This window comes from Sabethes cyaneus, chromosome 3, assembly GCF_943734655.1.
Source record: "Sabethes cyaneus chromosome 3, idSabCyanKW18_F2, whole genome shotgun sequence".
In the NCBI taxonomy this organism is placed as follows: Eukaryota; Metazoa; Arthropoda; class Insecta; order Diptera; family Culicidae; genus Sabethes; species Sabethes cyaneus.
In genome coordinates this window covers 153816703-153835433 of record NC_071355.1, presented here as the reverse complement: position 1 = coordinate 153835433, position 18731 = coordinate 153816703, and the positions used below count along the sequence as shown (strand labels likewise).

Sequence of the window (18731 nt, the reverse complement as noted above, 5' to 3'; positions counted from 1 at the left end):
TGCTCTGCAATCGTGGAGCACAAATAGTACGCAGACTGCAGTATCTCAAAAAGGGGTGTTCTGGTTGGTGTCGCCGATCAGGGTACTAGGCTCATAAAGCTAGTCATCCCTGATTGACACATGTCTCGCTCCAGCTACCAGCCTGTCACTTCCTCAATAAGTGATAGGTAAGCTTGAAGCGTATAGTAAAATAATAAAACGGGGCATACCACAATAGTTCAAAATAATCGACGCAGGTGTAAGAGTACCCAACAGAGGAAAGATAGAAAGAGATGATGTAACATACCACACTTTTGATGACTTCATAGGTCATAGAATAACCCTACAGTGGTCCTACCCCTTCGTGGTATCAGCCGGGATACGAGCCGTCCTGGTGGAGATCGGGTAACCCACTCCGGTGGAAGCCAAAGTCGTATGCTGATAGAGAAGGAGGGCTTTTTCGAGTTTTGTGGGTTGGTATCGCAGGCCTAGCAAGTCGCCACCACAAAAAACTACGAAGCAATAAATGAGGAACAAAGATATTCGGACTGGAATAATCGGACATGTAAAAGGTGGAGCAAACGGAATGGATACGATGGGCAGGGCATGTTGCATGAATGCTAGACACCCTGCAGACATGTTGTTTGCTTCAAATCCGGTAGGCAAAAGGCTACCAGAGGCGCACCGAGTAAGTGTGTTAGACCTGGTGGAACGAGATCTGGCGGAGCGTACACGGTGTCCAAGGAATGGGAAAGCGGTGGCACACAATCAAGTAAATTGGAGAAACTTTGTTTAGCAGGCTATGCCTGAGGTCGGCAAGCCAACCAAGTAAATACGCAACGCATCGGTATTTTATGGGACAGTCAGGCAGCATTTGTCGTCCTAAGTGCACCCACATGCCGTTCTAAATTTAGACGGGATAGTCCGATCACTTAGATTTAGTTGGCATAAATGAATCAGGTAAATTCGTACCGGATCTCAGGACACTGCGGAGCGGAAGAAAACGAGCAAGCTGATACAAAGCAAAGCAAAACCTAGGCACTACATTCCGTTATCGAAACTTGACCTTCTGTGTTTATATGAGAGACTTCGCGGTCAACTTTTAAAGTGTAGGACAATTGCAGCGCTTGTTGTTACGATCCTATTGACTCTAACAGCCTCTCCCAGTCGGGATTTGAACATACGACGACTGGCTTATTAGGCCAGCAGCATACCTGCATACCAAGGTGATACATAAGCAAGAAAAGGACCATTCACTATGTTAATCCAGAACTATTTTGCTGTTTCTCATCAAGTAGGGAACAATGGATTTCACGTCGTTACAATGGGCTTATTAACTGAAATTTCGGTGAATCGATTGTGGATATAGCGGCCATACTAGCCGAAAAACAGTACAAAATAATTGTCAAATGGGAGAGCTTAGTCAGGAAGGTCAAGGTCACATATCATAGAGAGTCAGGTTAAGTAAGTAAAGATTTATCACCATTCGTGTAGAGTGCATAAGTTATAATTTTTTGTCCATTCTCACGAAAACATACATTTCTATACATAGAAGTCAAGAACCACAATAATCACTGTACGCCGAAAGCTGGTTTTGACAGTCGTATTTTACGTTTTGTTAAACGTCTCAATGAGAGAAGCAAAAATAGACATAGACATTATTCGACAAATGTCATAATTACGTGGGGGTCTGTAGTTCACTATTTTTAGGATTTATTTATAGTTCCTTTTTGAACAGTTTTATAAGCTTATCCTCGAAAAGAAGTCACTCACCCTCAACCAAAAAGGTACAATAGATGACAAACAGTTGAAAAGGATTCGGAAATATGTATTTCATTTTTAATTCATACCTATCGAACGGTTTGAGAGGAACCCACGTTGAATATGAATGTAAGATATTTCGTTTGTTCATTTGTACCTGGTAAGCGTTGGTTGATATTTTTAGGTCAACAATTTTGTGGCAAGTAAAACTTCAACTGCTTGATTGTTCGATTGCTCCATTGAAGCGACTATCCCCGGAGAAATTTAGCTTTATAAATGAAGAACGAGACTGTGCAGCTAGAGAAACAAGTCTAATGAATGGCTGGCTTCTACATGATTTATTAGCTCTTGAATCATTTATTCATTGCTTCAACAGTGGCAGCAACTATCTCGTTCAAACAATATTATCCTTATCGGGCAAACTAAAGCACACCATCTAGCCTTGCCAATTCCAGCACAATTGTTGTGCATTTCTGATAATCACATGTGTGCCTAAACGTTCACGTTTATTCAAGTTAACATTTTTCTGGCATGTTTGGTGCATAACTAAATGACAATGGATGCGTGTCCCGGCACTTTGATTCTGTACACTCAGCTGGGGTACGATTTATTTCTTGTTAAATAAGATAGGTGTGTGATTGAGGCAATAAATGATGCATCGGTCAGTGTGTGGGGGTTGGGAAAAAGCGATAGGCCAATAATTTATTCCAGCCAGAATACAGTAGGGGTTGAATTCGAAAGGGTATAATTAATAAACTGGAACACCGCTGACTGGAAAGTTTTATTTCTATGAAAATTTAAAAAAAACGCACGTAATATTCTTGCGTTGATGTTAAATGCTTTGAGAATACATGGAATAAATTGGAACAAAACCAAAAAAAAAAAGAAACAGCAGTCGTTACTGGTAAAAAATGTGAAAAAATGTATTATGTATTACAGTAGTTTATAGTTTATAAACTTGCACAGAGTCAAACGGTAAGTTCTAAGTTCTCTAAGTTCATCTAAGAAACAGAGGAATAGTATTCCATGCACATGGCATTAACGCAAATCAACATCTGCACCAAGCAAGAACAATCCACCTGTACGGAGTCACAGACTTCAGGGACGGCGAGCAGAACAGACGAACTCAACGCCTGTCTCTCGTCGCTTTTCTTTGTGTTTATGGCGTCTGTCTGTGCAAGATCCTGAACGAAAGAGGAGCCGTTGCTGCAATTGCTCCGATAAGGAAGTAATAAGTCGCATGTTGAATGTGGCAACCAGTTATCCTTGCGGATGACAGGACCCTCGTCGGAGAGCAAAGGTTGTAAAGCTATTTAATGTCACTTGCATCGACTCTTCATGCACAACATATAAACTCCCGACGGTCGGTGACTGTGAGCGATTACCTCCAGAAGTGGAAGACAAAACTTGGGACGATTCCATCCTGCCAGTAGATTCACATATCTTAATCATGCAACAAAAGCGCACCTGTCCGCATCGCTTCTGTCATCGAATATGCATTGAAAGATGAGCTACGGTAAGCGCACTGGGAATGGGGAAACAGTGTAGAAACATTATTGATTTCTCGACACGGTGTGACTCCCAGGCACTTCTGATGGATGGTGCTTCTACTGTCTGTACCATAGGAAAGCTTCGGGTTGCTCAGCTGCCGGAGTGAATCAATCTAATGCATATATTAAACAAGGGTGTGGATGTCATCATCATGATCATCATCATCATCATCAACATCACCATCATCATCGTCCCCACTGTTACCCTCACCTTTGTCGAGTGTGTATTCAAGTTCTACTGTACCGATTACAGTGTGCAGAATACACACTCCCGACCGAAATGCATCGATATTTAGTTTGCAAGAGAATGGCTACGAAGGACGTATGAAACGGGCGCTTTTCCAAACTATTCATGAACAGATTTGACAAATTTGGAATTTTCATTGTACGCTTACAAGTGACAAATGATTCGTCAATTATGTCACATTGGAATCATTTACTAATGAGGAAGCGGGTTGTTTGAAATTTTTGGGCAAATGATCATAATCAGGTTTTGTATGCTTTATTTTTCATTTTAGGTACTTCTTTTATTCGTCAGTTGTTACGTGTTACGTTACGCTCAATTTCATAATTTATTTTAAATATAATTGAAATGTGTGCTGTACATCTGCCAACAAACATTTGAATTGTACCTAGTTTCCCTTATTCTGTTAAAAAAGAAACTCGTATCCATGCAATAGCAACATATCTGATTGCTATTGCATAGTTTACAGAACGTTTTCAGCATAGGTAGATATAAAGTTTATTACACAGCACTGGACAAAGGACGGAACTAGTACGTCCGGTACTCTCTCTCACACTCACACACTGAACTGTTGCACTTACCTTCGCTGTTGATACTGTAGCGGGGATTGGTCATGTCGACACGTTTCATGTCCTTGATCCAGTAGATCTTCGGCGGTGGCGCTCCGGTTGCCTTGCACTGCATCACGGCCGTATGGCCAATTTCAATTACGCGCGTCGTAGGGCTCTGAGTGATGACAGGAAAACCCGCGGGTGTTTTGTCAGCTGCAACAAGAAAACAAAGATCGGAGAAAAAAGCAAGCATCAGTGCACCGCATCAACATGGGGCTAGTCTGGTCGCCGCCGTAGTGCCGCTGTCGGTCGCTGGGCTGTCGGTGGCGATGGCGATTCCCAACAAAGGCCTGCACCAGCTAACCAGGCGACAGTCACTGGTGTCAGCCTAGTGAAGGGCGAATTTCATTACTGGAAAATGCCACCGACAGCCGACGGAATGAGGTTTATTGCAACCGAACACAAAGTGAAGACAAAAGTGGAAAGATTTCTGGGTTGATGAAATTAATTTCGACTGACACGGCAGCTGGAAGTTCGAGTGAAATAGTTTTGAGTAACTGTTTTGATGATTTTCTTGTTTGTGCATCTGGACAAATTAGCCATTTCGAAAGCAATAGTTTGGACGAAAGTGGCATTTTAGATGGTAAGCAAACACTAAATTTTATAGTGTTGAGTCGGGGAAGTCATTTATAAACAATGTATAGTAAACAATAGGTAACTCAGTATAAAAAAGAACAAAACTGCTGAATATAGAATTGTTATAGTAAGGATTACAATTGTAAAGTTACTTTTATAACTTTAAAAATTACCTGAGAATTGTAATTATGGTATTTATCAATGCACTGCATTGTGAATACTATTATGAACTATAATGTATTTTGCATTTGAAAAGTATCAACATAAAATTTTTCCTTGAGTAGTTTTTTTTACTGGCGTGGCGTAGAATTGGTTGTTGATTGTATACTAATGACTCTCAATTTATATTGTAGTTACTAGAGTATCACTGTTTGGGAATAACATTACTACAGACAGAACTGGAACATTGTTTGAATGACATTATCGGTGGCTAGACGCACGTTTTCCGTAACAAAAGATAACGAAAATAAAGGTATTGTGCGATTGGTGGATCCAGGAGGACTAATGTTCCCCTAGGTAATGTGTAAACAATACACATTACACATTTCAGACAAATCCTCTAATATGGTATAAATACCAGGATGCTACATCCTCCCCATGAGTGAAATCAACTGTATTGCATGAATCGGTTGCTGGCATCATTAGCTAGTGAATCCTTAAAAAATTTTGCGTTAAAATGTGATTTGAAAAGTTACGCGACAATTCTACATATGATTTATTTCAGGAAAAATTCCATATAGAGTAAGGAGGGCTAAAAGTGCGATGCGGGTAAAAGTGCGATTCAATGATTTATCGGTGCAGATTCTGAGTAAATTTTCTACATTGGCATGGATGGTTGACTACTTTGACAGCTTGAATCTAACGTAAGCTTTGGTTGCTTGTGAAGCATAGATGCTGAGTTATGTGCAAATGTTATTTTAGGGCGGTTTTGATGTAATTTTTCGTTATACGGCAAATATGATATCAACAGGAGGATATTACTTGTTGAAAATTTGTAGCAGCGTTTAACATCACTCACATATCTGTTTTGAAAATACGGTGAAAATAATTTACAAAATATATTTCAGTTTTCCGTAATTTTAATCTAACCCCGTCAAGCGCCTAGCGGGGTAAAAGTTCGATTCACGGACGGGGCAAAAGTGCGATTCATGAACGAGGCAAAAATGTATAGCTAATTATATACAGCGTTAGGCACAATATTACAGATACTAGAAATAAAAGATCTGCAGAAAACTGTGTGTTCTACGGATGTTGTCCAAAGAAAATGTGTTTCCGCTGATGAAACAAAAAACAAATGTTTGGAAAAGTTTCGATCTAACGGAGGCTGCAATACACCAGCGCAAAATAGAAAAGGTACAAATTGAGAATATTCCTTACCGAAACATAACGCAGATTGAAGGTAATATGGTTTTGTTAGCTACTGCTGGGCTAATTTCATGGATTCTAGCTTCGAACTTTTGCCCCGCGGTATTCGCACTTTTGCCCCGCGGTATTCGCACTTTTGCCCCGCTAGTGGGGTGAAAGTGCGAATCTGCACTTGATCAGAAGAAAGAAGAATTTATTTTGCAAAACACTTTTACCGCAGATGATTTATAGTTGAATGTGAAGACATTGAGTTACTGCATCACTATAAAATATATTATGTTGTTGTCCTTCTTTATATCTCACGACAATTGATGACAACTTCAAACATCTCACTTATGCCCCGCCCTACTCTGTAATATTATTTTAAGCTAATTATAGATTATTCACTATAGCCGTCAAATTGTTCTTGTTTGTTATATTGAAATTCGGTAACTCTCAAAACAAAAACTATCCAATTAAATTCTACTATTTATTCTTGACAGATACGTATTTCGCCTACGACTTGCAGGCTTCCTCTGTGTCTGTGTCTCAGAAAAACAGACACTGTGGAAGCCTGCAAGTCGTAGGCGAAATACGTATCTATCAAGAATAAAATATACATAGAAATATTTAATTGGAAAGTTTCGTTTTCTTTTTAATTTATTTTATTTTAATTTCAAATAATATTATAACTATACAACGTTTTAATGTTTTTCAAATATTGGCTTTAGACTCATCTCGACTTAATCTTCATAGGTGTTGGCCTTTTCACGCCTAACAACTGTTTGCTATGGGGGTTTCCCAACTCAACCTCAATATGCTTTGGCCATGGGCTTTTCCCGACTCAAGCTCAATATGGATTGATCATGGTTTTTCTCTCATTTCCTCCCGACTCACCTTTAATACCCGTTGGTCATGGGCCAGGGCTTGAAAAGGGATCGCAAGTTGACTGTGACTGCATGAATGCGTACGCTTTCTGCATTCAACTTGTGCTTCAAATACGATCATTTGACTGTTTTTTGACTACAGTCAATCTGCCGCTTCCGAAGTCTGCAGCCTTACAATCCATGCGGCCGCTCTGTGTTCTAATTGAAGAGCAACTGCAAACTTACTGGGAGCATAAAGCGATTCCCAGGTGATATTTTTTCGTTTCTCTTTATGTCTCCAAATCGGCTACTCACAGTAAAAGTTTTTCGCTCGGAGTCGGTTCAACACAAGCAAAATGTTCTTTTGTGTCGGACGATGTCCGACCGACTTCTTCCATGCACTGCACATGCAGTAGTTTTCCAGATGTAGTAGTTAAGAGAAATACAGAGCAACGCGATGCTGATTTTGTAGGGCTCTGACATTTGAAACTTGAAAGAGTTGTTCAGAATGTTCATCCCATCGCTGAAACTGTTCTGTACGGTCAGTCAGTAGCTGATCAGCTCTGTCCTTTGGCAGCGTCTTTGTATTCATCCTGGCACCATTAAGACGGCGAGAAATATCGTACAACCAACGGATCTCATCACTGGCGGTTTCTCCTTGTTCGGCTAGAGAGTTAGTCCAGGCTCTCTTGTCCCGCCTACAAGTTCGTTTAACAACCCTCTCTTTTCGGCGTATCGTCGACGGGCTATCTTAGGTGATCTGGTTTGTGCTTGCTCAATGCTGGCTTTCGCCACTCTTGGCTCATCGAGCTTCCTCCAAGTTCCATCCGAGATCCACTCGTTTCGTCATTGGTCATGATGAAGGCGTTGTTGGTGTCGGTGGATTGTTCTTCGACGGTTCCACCAGTTGGCAACTCAGGGCCTCGGGATTCAAGTTGTTCTACAAAGGCCCTTTTCACCTCAGGCTTCTCCAATCAGCGGACATCGTAACGACTCCTAACTTTCTCCTCCCGTCGCTGGCCACGGGCGACGCGCGAACGTGTCTCAGCGATAACATGGTGATGATCGGATACAATATCAGCGCTGCGTTTGTTGCGTACATCAAGAAGGTTCCTTTGCCATTTTCGGCTGATGCATATGTGGTCTATTTGGTTTCCTATTCGATCGTCGCGGGAAACCCTCGTGACCTTATGTGCTGGTCTATGGGGAGAGTGCGATCCACCAATGACTATGCTGTTATTATCAAAAAATTCTGTAAACAGCTTTTCGTTTTCGCTCATCTCTCCAAGGCGATGGCGTCTCATGACGCGTTTAAGGTCCGCATTGCCTGAGCCAATCTTCGCGTTGAGATCGCCCAAGTGGATTTGGATGTCCTCCTTCGGGATTTGTTCAACCACGCTGTTCAGTTGGCTATAGAAACTCTCTTTCTCCTGCAGGTCGGAAGCATCTGTTGGCGTGTAGCGCTGGATTGCTGTAAGGGGGTTGATACCCGGGTTCTGAATCAGGCAACGATTATTCTTCCGTTTATCGGTTCCCACTTCATCAGGGTCGCAGGTGTCCCTGGGCTCAGTAGGAATCCAACTACTATTTCTCGAGTAGTATTTTCACCTCGTATGCCGGAGTAGAGCAATACTTGCTTGGATGATGGCTTGTGTTTGCCAGTATCCGGCCAGCGGACGTCACTTCAGAAGCTTCAGGCGGTCAGCTTCTCTTGCAAGTTAGCCAGCTTGCGCTGCTGGGCAAGGGTCAGTATATTCTATGTTCGTGTCCGTGTTTTAATGCTAAAGGTTGTTGCCAATAATCCAGATGGATTTCTGTTTTCATTTTCTGTAACGTAGAGTTTTCGGGCACAAACTCTGTTAGACTAAGGTCTATATCCCGCTGACATGGCAGCCATCTTAAAGTGGGCGGGAGCCACGGTTCTCCCTTCCCTGTTTGTGTATGACAACCGAGGTTGCGTACCCCAGCCGGCACCATGTGGTGGTAGAGATAGAAGTTAGTGAACAGATTTGCACATATTCACCGTTTACCAGGCCTATCTCTCGTTTTAGAGTGGATTTAATCAGTCACGTCACTTTACAGGAAACCTGTAGCCGTGATTATCTACTATAGCTATTTCCGTTCAACTGTATTGTACGCTGCCTTGAAATTGATGAAAATATAGTGTACGGGTTGGTTGTATTCCAGACATTTCTGGAGGATTTGACATAGTGTGCAAATCTGATCCGTAGTAACCCGGCTGATGCTTTCCGATGGATTGCTATGGTGATATACGAAGGTGGAACAAACCACTTATTTCATTCGGATTTTTTGGTGTTTTCTCCTTTCCTTACATCTTGGAAAATACCCAATGAACAATGTGTTATTGGACCTTACCGTATTTGTAAAGTTCTGCTCTGGCGTATAGTGTGATGAAACCCAAATTTAGGTGAACAAAATCATTAATCACTAATTACACTAAAGCCAAAAATTTTTATACAAATTTCCACATTTTTTAGTGTGTACGGCATTAGGGTGGTCTTTATAGTAAGCGAATCCAAAACAACTTTTTATGGCTTCTGCATGCCCAAGACTACAATGCGCGTATCCAGCACGTCGGCGGCTTCACCAGCCTACCCCGGATAATCTACGCCCAATCAACAATGAGTTTTATTGTACTCTTATGGCGAACCAAACCAATGGACCAAGCGTTCATTGCCCTTGTTTCGTTGCCTGGGTCAATGCCAAATTTTCCTGGTCATTCAGAGTCGTATCCAGGTAGGTTGCATTAGTACGACGACCCTTGCTAGCACAGTTGTTATAAAGCAGTTCTGATAACCGATATATGATTAATTTCAGTCATAAATGACTTGCTACAACAAGAAGTGCCAACAGTATGCTGCTTGGGACGCTATCGAATCGTGTCATAGAGCTGCCATCTTGGATTTAGCGTTCGAAACAACACGTTCCTTAATTCAGTCGACATCTCCAGATCCAAATGTCCAAATGAAGAAAAATGCGTTGTTTCTTGCATTATTAGAATTTTCAAAATGCAATTGGCTGAAATACAACAGGGGGATCACGTGTGACAAGAGGGAAGGTCCAGTTCTAAATCTATAAAAGCGAATGTATGTTTGTACTTTGTATGCAGCACCATGACTCCGGAATAAGGCAAAAGACTTTGTTTCTCTTTCTTTACAGGTATTTTCGCAATAAAAAAACAGATGTATACGTGAGACCAAAGTGGGTAAGGAGGATGTACAAATGAGACAAATGGTATTGTTTCTTCCATTATGGGAATTTACGTTACGATAAATGTTGTACAAGTAGTTGAGAGACAAAGGGGCTCCGAGTAAGATCGGACTCTCAGCTTACCTATTTAGTATATCTTATAAAATTGCAATAGTTATAGGAACGTTCAATGTAAAACATCAGCGTTCTTTAGTTATTAAATGATTAATGTTTACTTTTTATTACACTTCTACTTATTTTTATCAGTCGCAGAAAAGCAATGTTAGTAAAATCTGTACTGTGCTTTTGTGGTCTAGTATTAATGTCTGTTTCTCTCTCTCTCTCTTTGCAAAGTTTTATCAGCAATAAAAAGATTGCTGTATCAGCCTGGCAAATCATCAAAATTTGATGATTTTTTAACTCTCCTATATTTCCGGATGCTCAATCGATAGTGAAAGATATAAAACTGTGTATACTAATTAGAAGAATTTAAATGGTAATTTCGGAAAAGTGTCCCTACGCTGGCGGCAATTGTCACTAATATTTCGCTTGTCCGCTGGGAACGCCGTATTTTGCCGTTACCATATTTTGGAAACTTTATCTTTCTCCGCTCGATGAGCGTTTAAATTAATTCATAAAATGCACGAATCCTACCAGAGGCATCAGTCCGGAAACAAGTTCAGCTAATTTCGGAGACAGGCGCTAATAAAATCAGTTGCCAACAGTTGCGGCTCCCAACCGCCAAGAATACGTCTTCCGGTCGGGTGATTAATTGAAAATTATTTGCTACCCAATAAACGAATCGCATTTATTTTCCGCCGAAACTTGAGCGAGCGGAGTGCCGTGCCCGAGAATGGTAGAATCAAATCCGCACCATCCTGTGCCGCACTGACGTTGCCATATCCTGCTATAAGAGTCGTTATTATTCAAGGGAAATTTGACGTTTTCCGTTTTGGTCCGTACCGTACTGTGACTGTGAGTGAGCCTTTCCACCGGCGAACGAAGAAGGCGCAAAACTCCAGCTCGAGCGCATCTGGGCAGGGAAGTTAGAATCCACGCGTCTGCCGTGTACATACAATCGAAACGAGACAGCCACCGACAGATAGCTCTATGCTAGGGCTGGCGTGGCGAGAGATAGAGCGAAAACGCCGGAAACGTTGAGTCAATTTGTCAAACAGAACATCCGCGCCAACTGTATAATAAGGACATAATGTGTTTGTGCAAACTTCTGAAGATGCAGGCAAGAAAGAGAAAAACTAGTGCGCCACATTTGCGACAAGCCGCCACCGTCCTGATTGTAGGCTTTATAGTTAGTGAACGGATATCTGCATGAGGTCAGATCCAGAACAATCGAGAAAAAGTTTAGACGACAGGATATCTGTCACAAAAGGCACCGGACGGAAATCTTTATAGGGATTTGTGACGATTTCACTTATAAATTTTTATTTTACCAAATATTTCATTACAGTGCCATACTATCACAGTTGTTACAAACCAGTTATGGTAACCAATTTATGACTAATTTCAGTCATAAATAAGTTTCTGCAACCATAAAAGCGGAAAGTATGCTGCTTGGGTGTTTTAAGTTTGGACGTAATTTATGATTTACAACTAATAAGTATGTAAGCAGAAGAAATTAATAAACAATAACATCTACTCGCATAACATGAATAACAGCATATTTTTCTTGATATTTTAGATCCAAAGTGGCATTATAGCAATGTAAAGTTATCATCCGATCTATGATCGCTTATCTTAGAATAACTGCTTTTCAATTCAAAGAACCCAAAGTAACACGGGATATGAAGAAATACTAGCAAGCACGCCAGTCGTAACACTTTTGCCTCAATTTGTATATTTATTCTGTTGATTGGGATGCGTATAATGTTGGATTGAATTGAGGCTATTACGTCGCCAGGCTTCAATCCAAATTTGTTGGAACGACTGGTTACCAGGCGACATTACCAGGCGATAAATATTGGAATAAACTTTTCGCAATCAAAATTTTCTTTCCGTTTGCTCAAAGTTGGTCTTCTCCAGCGGAACAATATAGGGACTGTAGCCTGGTTCGGAAGGCCGATCCGTTCGCCGGGAGACAAACGTTTTCAGCAGCCAGCTCCAAAGAGCGCACAAATGAGCAAACGATGCACCAACGAAGTCTGACGGGGTGTGTATTATAAAGGCATTATTTAGATATTAACAATTGAAATTACCGTTTACTGTCTTAGAAGTAAACTCAAACAAAACTGAATTACTCGGATGTTTCGAGGGAACATGGGCGAGTCCATCTAGTAAAGCTTACAACAAGCGTAGCGGTGGAGGCGCTCTTTTCTGGGAAGTGCGTGAAATTTTCCGCTGGTAAAAATTTTCCTCGGTGCGGAAAGTGAAAATTAAGCTCCCAGCAGCAAAGCGACGCCGAGTGTTGAATTGTAAATGAAAACTTTATTGGGAGAGGAAAATCAAGATGATAAGAATAAAATACAGACGAAAAGGAAAATTTCGGTCGAAGTGAAATGGTTTAAAACTTACTGCCTACCGCTTATGAAGCAAATTCAGCGTGGCGGTGGGCGAGGATTTCTGGGAACGAAGGAAAAATTCCCAACTTTCGTTGGTGTTGTTCGGTTTGCTATTTTCAAATGTGCTACCAAATGGGTTCCGTGAGAATGTTTACGGAGCAAATAATTTGTTTCTTACGGTTTAGCTAAAGCCACTATCAATTAAAAATATACAACAGCGCAAACGTTGGCGTGAAGTACAAATGCTGCCTTTGTCTCGTATTTAAGAGAGATTAAATATTACGGATGAGTGTCTTTTGTACATCAGCAGGTTTAGCGTTTCTATCGAAAATGCTGGCTGTAACTGTAGCACCAGCGAAACAATTTCAAGAGATAATAAAGGTGTGCAGTATATCATTAAATAAACTCCCCTTGCATCGAAAAGGCAAACCTGGGGTCAGAGGATTACGATGAAACGTGACTAGATACCATGACTGCAGCATCACATCAACAGGAGCCGGAATCGCTTAGCGCAATGCTTATAAGCATTCACCAAATCAGTTTCATTGAAAATATGCAAATCTACGGAATATTGTTATTGTTTCTAAAACACATCCCCTATGCGGATCAATATATTTTTGTATAACGTATTTATTGCTCAAATCACAATCAACGGTGTATTGCTTTAACTAGCTAGGTAGAACAGCTGGAAAATCCAAAATTGAAAACAATCAACATGCTTCGAAATTCCAAATTTATTCGGAAATGTATTCACCCTTTTGTTCCGTCGTCTTTCAGCAAAAGAGGGAGATCACTGTGAAGTTACATGGATGGCATTAGCGTTAAAAATGCCATGGTTTATTTATCAGTATTTAAAATTGAGTAGGAATGCCACAATGATTACTGTCAGTGCCACATGTGGCCTGAGGCGTTCTATGCAAGTTTGCCCGCATCGACTATCGTCGAGATGGTTGAAAATTTATACATAGGTATTTCAGATTGCAAATTACTTTAAGGTGAAACAGTACTGAATCCAACATGGCCGGATCGATAGCACCCATATCCTAACATGGACGCCATTTTTCCGGCCATGTTGGGATTAAGTACCGTATCACCGTAAAGATGTATATTTTTTACTAGCTGTTCCTGCATACGTTGCAACGCGTTCAGTTTTATCGCATAAGGTATTCCCTATAGTAGATGTATCATACAAGCCCTGGCAGTTCGATTCTATTCAAGTATTTTACTGAAACAAACTTGTATTCAAGATTGAGATGCACCTGCCAGCGAATTGCAGAAACTATTGTTCACATGCTAGTTGCCACTGCAGCTCTAAGGTTTCCGTTACAGACCGAATAAGGCTCATTTGTTATTAGATTCCCAGATAGTCGAAATTTCAACACATGTTGCTAATAAAAAATGACAACAAATGTAAGGTTCACCTTAACACATTTTTTCTGGCGTTACATAGGAAAAGTCCATGTGATGAAATTGGTAAATAACTCGCATCAATTGACGTCTGCAGAGGTCCTGAGGAATGGTTATGACTATAGTTACTATATATATAGTTCGGCGGATACAAAAATCGGGAGCCAAACGTTTTTCAAAATTCGAATTGTGGGAGTAATGTTAATAAACACAGTTTATTTTCATAGAACTAATCATTTTCAACACCCGCTAGTGATTATTTTCCGTAAAAACCTGCACATTTCTCCATAATTTCATATTTAATTTCAAAAATCATGGATGCCTATTTGCCTGGTTTTCTATCCGCCGAACTATATATATATATAGTAACTATAGTTATGACCGGTTGGGGTAGCTTCTTCCTCTTTAACAGCTGTGAACTGGGATGGCTTGTGTTATTTATTATTTATTATTTATTTCTACAGAACATCCATCTGAATTTTTAAAATCTTAATAAATGTGCGTCAACTTTATAAAATATTCGATCCTTTTAGTTTCGCGACGAATTTCTGCGTTGACTCATTAAAATTAAACAATTGTTCAACCATTTCGAAGGTCCTCATGCACGCGGTAATCGGTTCCTGATAACCAAATGATGTTCGGTGGTAGTTGGTTTGTAGCAAGCCAGTTGAACGGAGAGTATGTTGAGAAGCGCGAGACGGCAGCGATCCGGATACGGTGGCAGGTTAACGGGGTCACGCCAGGGAAGCTCACGTAATGCAAGTCGGACAAACCTTTTTTGAATACGCTCAATCCGCAAATTCCAAGTCAACTGATGTGGAAACCAAACTAAATTGCAGTTTTCCAGTATTGGACGAACTAGAGAGCAATAGAGAGCTTTCAGGCAATGTGGATCTTTGAAATCGCGGGCGATTTTGGAGATAAAACCAAGCTGGCGTGTGGCTCTTGATATCAATGCGGCATGATGTAAGTGAAAAGTGAGCTTCGCATCAAGGAGAACCCCGAGATCACTTACACGGTCGACTCTCCTCAGTTGCAATCCGTCGACGTGATAATCAAACAAAACTGGCTTTAAAATGCGGTGAAACGTCATGACCTCACACTTGGCAATACTGATTACGAGCCAGTTTCTTCGACACCAGCCAACGAAATCATTCAGCATGTCCTGCAGACGGAGGCAATCATCTATGGTTCGAACTACCAGATACAATTTAAGGTCGTCGGCATACACCAATTTGCAGCCAGATGCGAGTAACAAGGTCACGTCGTTGAAAAACAGCATGAATAACAGGGGTCCCATGTTGCTTCCCTGCGGAACTCCTGAATTATTAGTAAATTCCGAAGACATGCATGCGCCGAGCTTAACGTGTAAGATTCTACCGCATAGGTACGAACTCAACCATTGAACGAATCGACGAGAACCACCAAGTCGCGATATTTTACACAGAAGGATCTTGTGATCAATGCGATCGAAAGCTGCTTTTAGATCGGTGTAAATGACATCGATTTGTGCCTTCTGCTCCATATGCGATATACACGACGAAGTAAATTCCAGCAAGTTAGTACAAACGGAGCGACCTGGGACAAATCCATGTTGAGAGGTAGAGATGTAATTCTTTGTACGGGAGAGAACCACGCCACTCACTATAATCTCGAATAGCTTGGAGCCAGCCGACAGACTAGTGATGCCACGGCAATTTCTAACGTTCTGCCGGTCCCCAGCTTTCAACACCGGAAACATAAAGGATTGCTTCCATATTCCGGGAAATTTCCCTTGCGCAAAAGACTTGTTGAAGATATAGCATAGTGGGATTGCTAGCACCTCAGCGCATTTATTAAAAACGACAGCAGGAATTCCATCGGGGCCTGCTGAGTACGATCGTTTTAGCTTCTTTGCTGCGGCTAATATCATATCAACAGTAACTTCAAAAATTGTCAAGTCGATTAAACTAGCTGGAACACTCTCTGCCGCGATCTCGGCTTCGGTTTCGGAAGCAATTCGATCGGCAAACACAGATGCGAAAAATTTTGCAAACAGCTCGCATGAATCAAGCTCTGATGTTGCCACAACATCGTCCAGGCAAACATTCAATGGTACGGAAGAGCATTTCCTTTTAGAGTTAACGAAGTTCCAAAAGTTCTTAGGATTTCGACGAAGATCGGTCTGCACTCGCAGAACATAAGATTTATACAGAGCACTGTTCAGCCGACGGTATGCATCACTACGATGTTTAAAGTTCAGCTTCGACAAGTTGGTTTTAAAACGGCGATATTTGCGCTGAGCATTGTTTTTTAGTCGCTTTAGTTCACGCAAGCGAACAGTACTCCACGCAGGCGAGCTATGGCGCTTCACAGTAGGTAGATTTAAATTCAGCCATTCCACAACAATACTGCAGAAGCACGCAGTCATGTCATCAACATCAATGAAATCACGCAGGAACTCCCAATCAACGTTCGACAAGTGATTTGTCAAAGCATCAAAGTCTATCTTTCGATAGTTTAACGATCTCGTTTCGTTATCCACACATACACGATCAGCGCTGTTACAATTGGCAGCTGCAAGAGTTATTGAAAGAGGCGGGTGATGAGGATCGACAGGAAGTAGCGGGGCGATGCTACCCTCAACTAACAATCGATCAGAGGAACAAAACACTAAGTCCAGCGTACGTCCAAGGTGATTTTTTTGGAAATTTGCTTGGCGTAAATTGAAAAAATCCATGCCGTCTATCAACGCCGCACCAGCTGCGGGAGGATGAGTAGAAATACCAACTGGGTCAACATTCCAAACAAGTCGTGGTTGATTAAAATCTCCACAAACCAACAAAACATCTTTATCGCCACATTTTCTGTGAAGCTCGCCAACAGAAGAGATATGTTCTTCAATTACGTCGATGATCTGGCTGCGATCGGGAGGTATATAAACGCCACACAGTAGCACGGTCGTGCCTCTAACACTAGCCTTCACACAAATTTGCTCCAGATTTTTTCCACTCACTATTTCGATGACTGAGCTGGGATGACACTGCGCTACAGCAACCAACACACCACCAAAGCTGGATTTATTGCTATTGCAGGGACTACGGTCGCAACGGAATACAGTGAACGGTGACCCAAATAGTTGCGGGGAGTAGATTCGGTCGTCCAGGCCAGTTTCAGTCAAAATGATGATGTCTAGATTACATTCGCAGGTCGTCAAGAAAAGCTCATCGATTTTCGTCCGTAGGCCGCACACATTCTGATAGAGGATCCGGATACCATATTCGTAGGTGACATCACGCTGCAACATAGGGTCATTCAGTGCGGGAGGAGCAAAACTGTCAGAAAAATACTCGCCTCTGGTGGAAACCCGAAGGTTTCCACCGTCCACAGAAGAACGCATTGAATTTAAAACTCCATTTGCTCCATTCTCGACTGACGGTATACGTTTTTTGGCTGGTAAATAAATTCGCGAAACATCAATCCAGCTGGCCATGAAGAGGGATCCAATGCTACCGCTTTCAATGCAGGATCAAGACCAACTTTGTATGATACGAATGACAGCGTAGTGACATCTTTATCCTTCGGAACAAGCCGAATTACTTCCATGGCCTCAGAAATATCAGCAATGTCCAAGCAACGGGAAACAATTTTTTGAACGTCACTGTTCGTAGCAAGCGGGTTTAAGCCAGATAAATACAACCAAAATTTGTTCTTAGCAGCAGCCGGGAGGATAGAAGAAACAGAAAGATCATTTAAGCTGATATCTTTTGTTCCACACACAGGCGCCGCATGAATGAGTGGCTGGCGCTCATCACGTCTCCCAAGTAACAAATTTAATTTTAAGATGCACTTGAAGAGGTTTCCAGCATTTGCTCCTTAAAACCGAATATAAAACTTGCAATTCTACAAATCTGCAATAAAACAGCTATAAAACCCTTATAAATCTGGGGAGGCCCACACTAAAGAAGGCTCTCAAGAATATTTCTAAAGGTCCTTTTAAAACTTGTGATTCTTATCGATATGTACTTATAGTGACTTCCAAGAGCCGGTTGAAACTAAAAGAAAACCACCACAAGTGTTGATGATTTTATGGTTGTCATCTCAAAGAACAGTTGCAAGACATCATACACTTTTCACAGTCTTAATTTTTTTAAATTGACTAAAAGCTATAAGAGAAAAAGCATTCACAGATACTGCTTTTCCAAAATGGATATAAATGAAAATTGAAAATAAAAGCAGCTGCTTTGTTGTCAATCAATGAGAAATTTTTCATGTCACGCTCAGTTTGTCGATGTTTTGTGACATGAAAGTTAGAAAATTTTAACGCGCGGGTTATTTTCGCTAGATTATTAAAAACTTTAATTAATAAAAATAAATTCAATAAGTTCATGAAGAAGTTGATAGCTACCAAATTTTTAACAAATTGCGGCAAAAAGTCTTAAGTGTCCGAACATTTATTTAAAAATATAAGATCACTTATGGTATTGCATAACAACATATTTATAAACGCGCATGTGCAATTGGCTAGAATTTCAAAAGTAATCAAAACAGTTCTGCTCGCCATTTTTTCAATGGTTTTATCTAAATCAACCTGAAAGCGCTTATTAGACTAACATATCTTGCACAAGACAAAGAAAAATTTTCCAAGAGGTCGATAAGTTCAGCTATACTTATTGTATTCTTGAAGA

At 41.0% G+C, this 18731-nt stretch overlaps 1 protein-coding gene across 1 annotated transcript in view; it reads right to left on the bottom strand.

Moving 5' to 3' along the window:
- LOC128744064 (tyrosine-protein phosphatase Lar) overlaps window positions 1–18731 on the bottom strand; it is a 366801-nt gene that overhangs the window by 134379 nt on the left and 213691 nt on the right. Inside the window, exon 5 of the mRNA XM_053840822.1 lies at window positions 4116–4298. Within this exon, the coding sequence (XP_053696797.1) occupies window positions 4116–4298 (183 nt within the window). The remainder of the gene's footprint in view (window positions 1–4115; window positions 4299–18731) is intronic.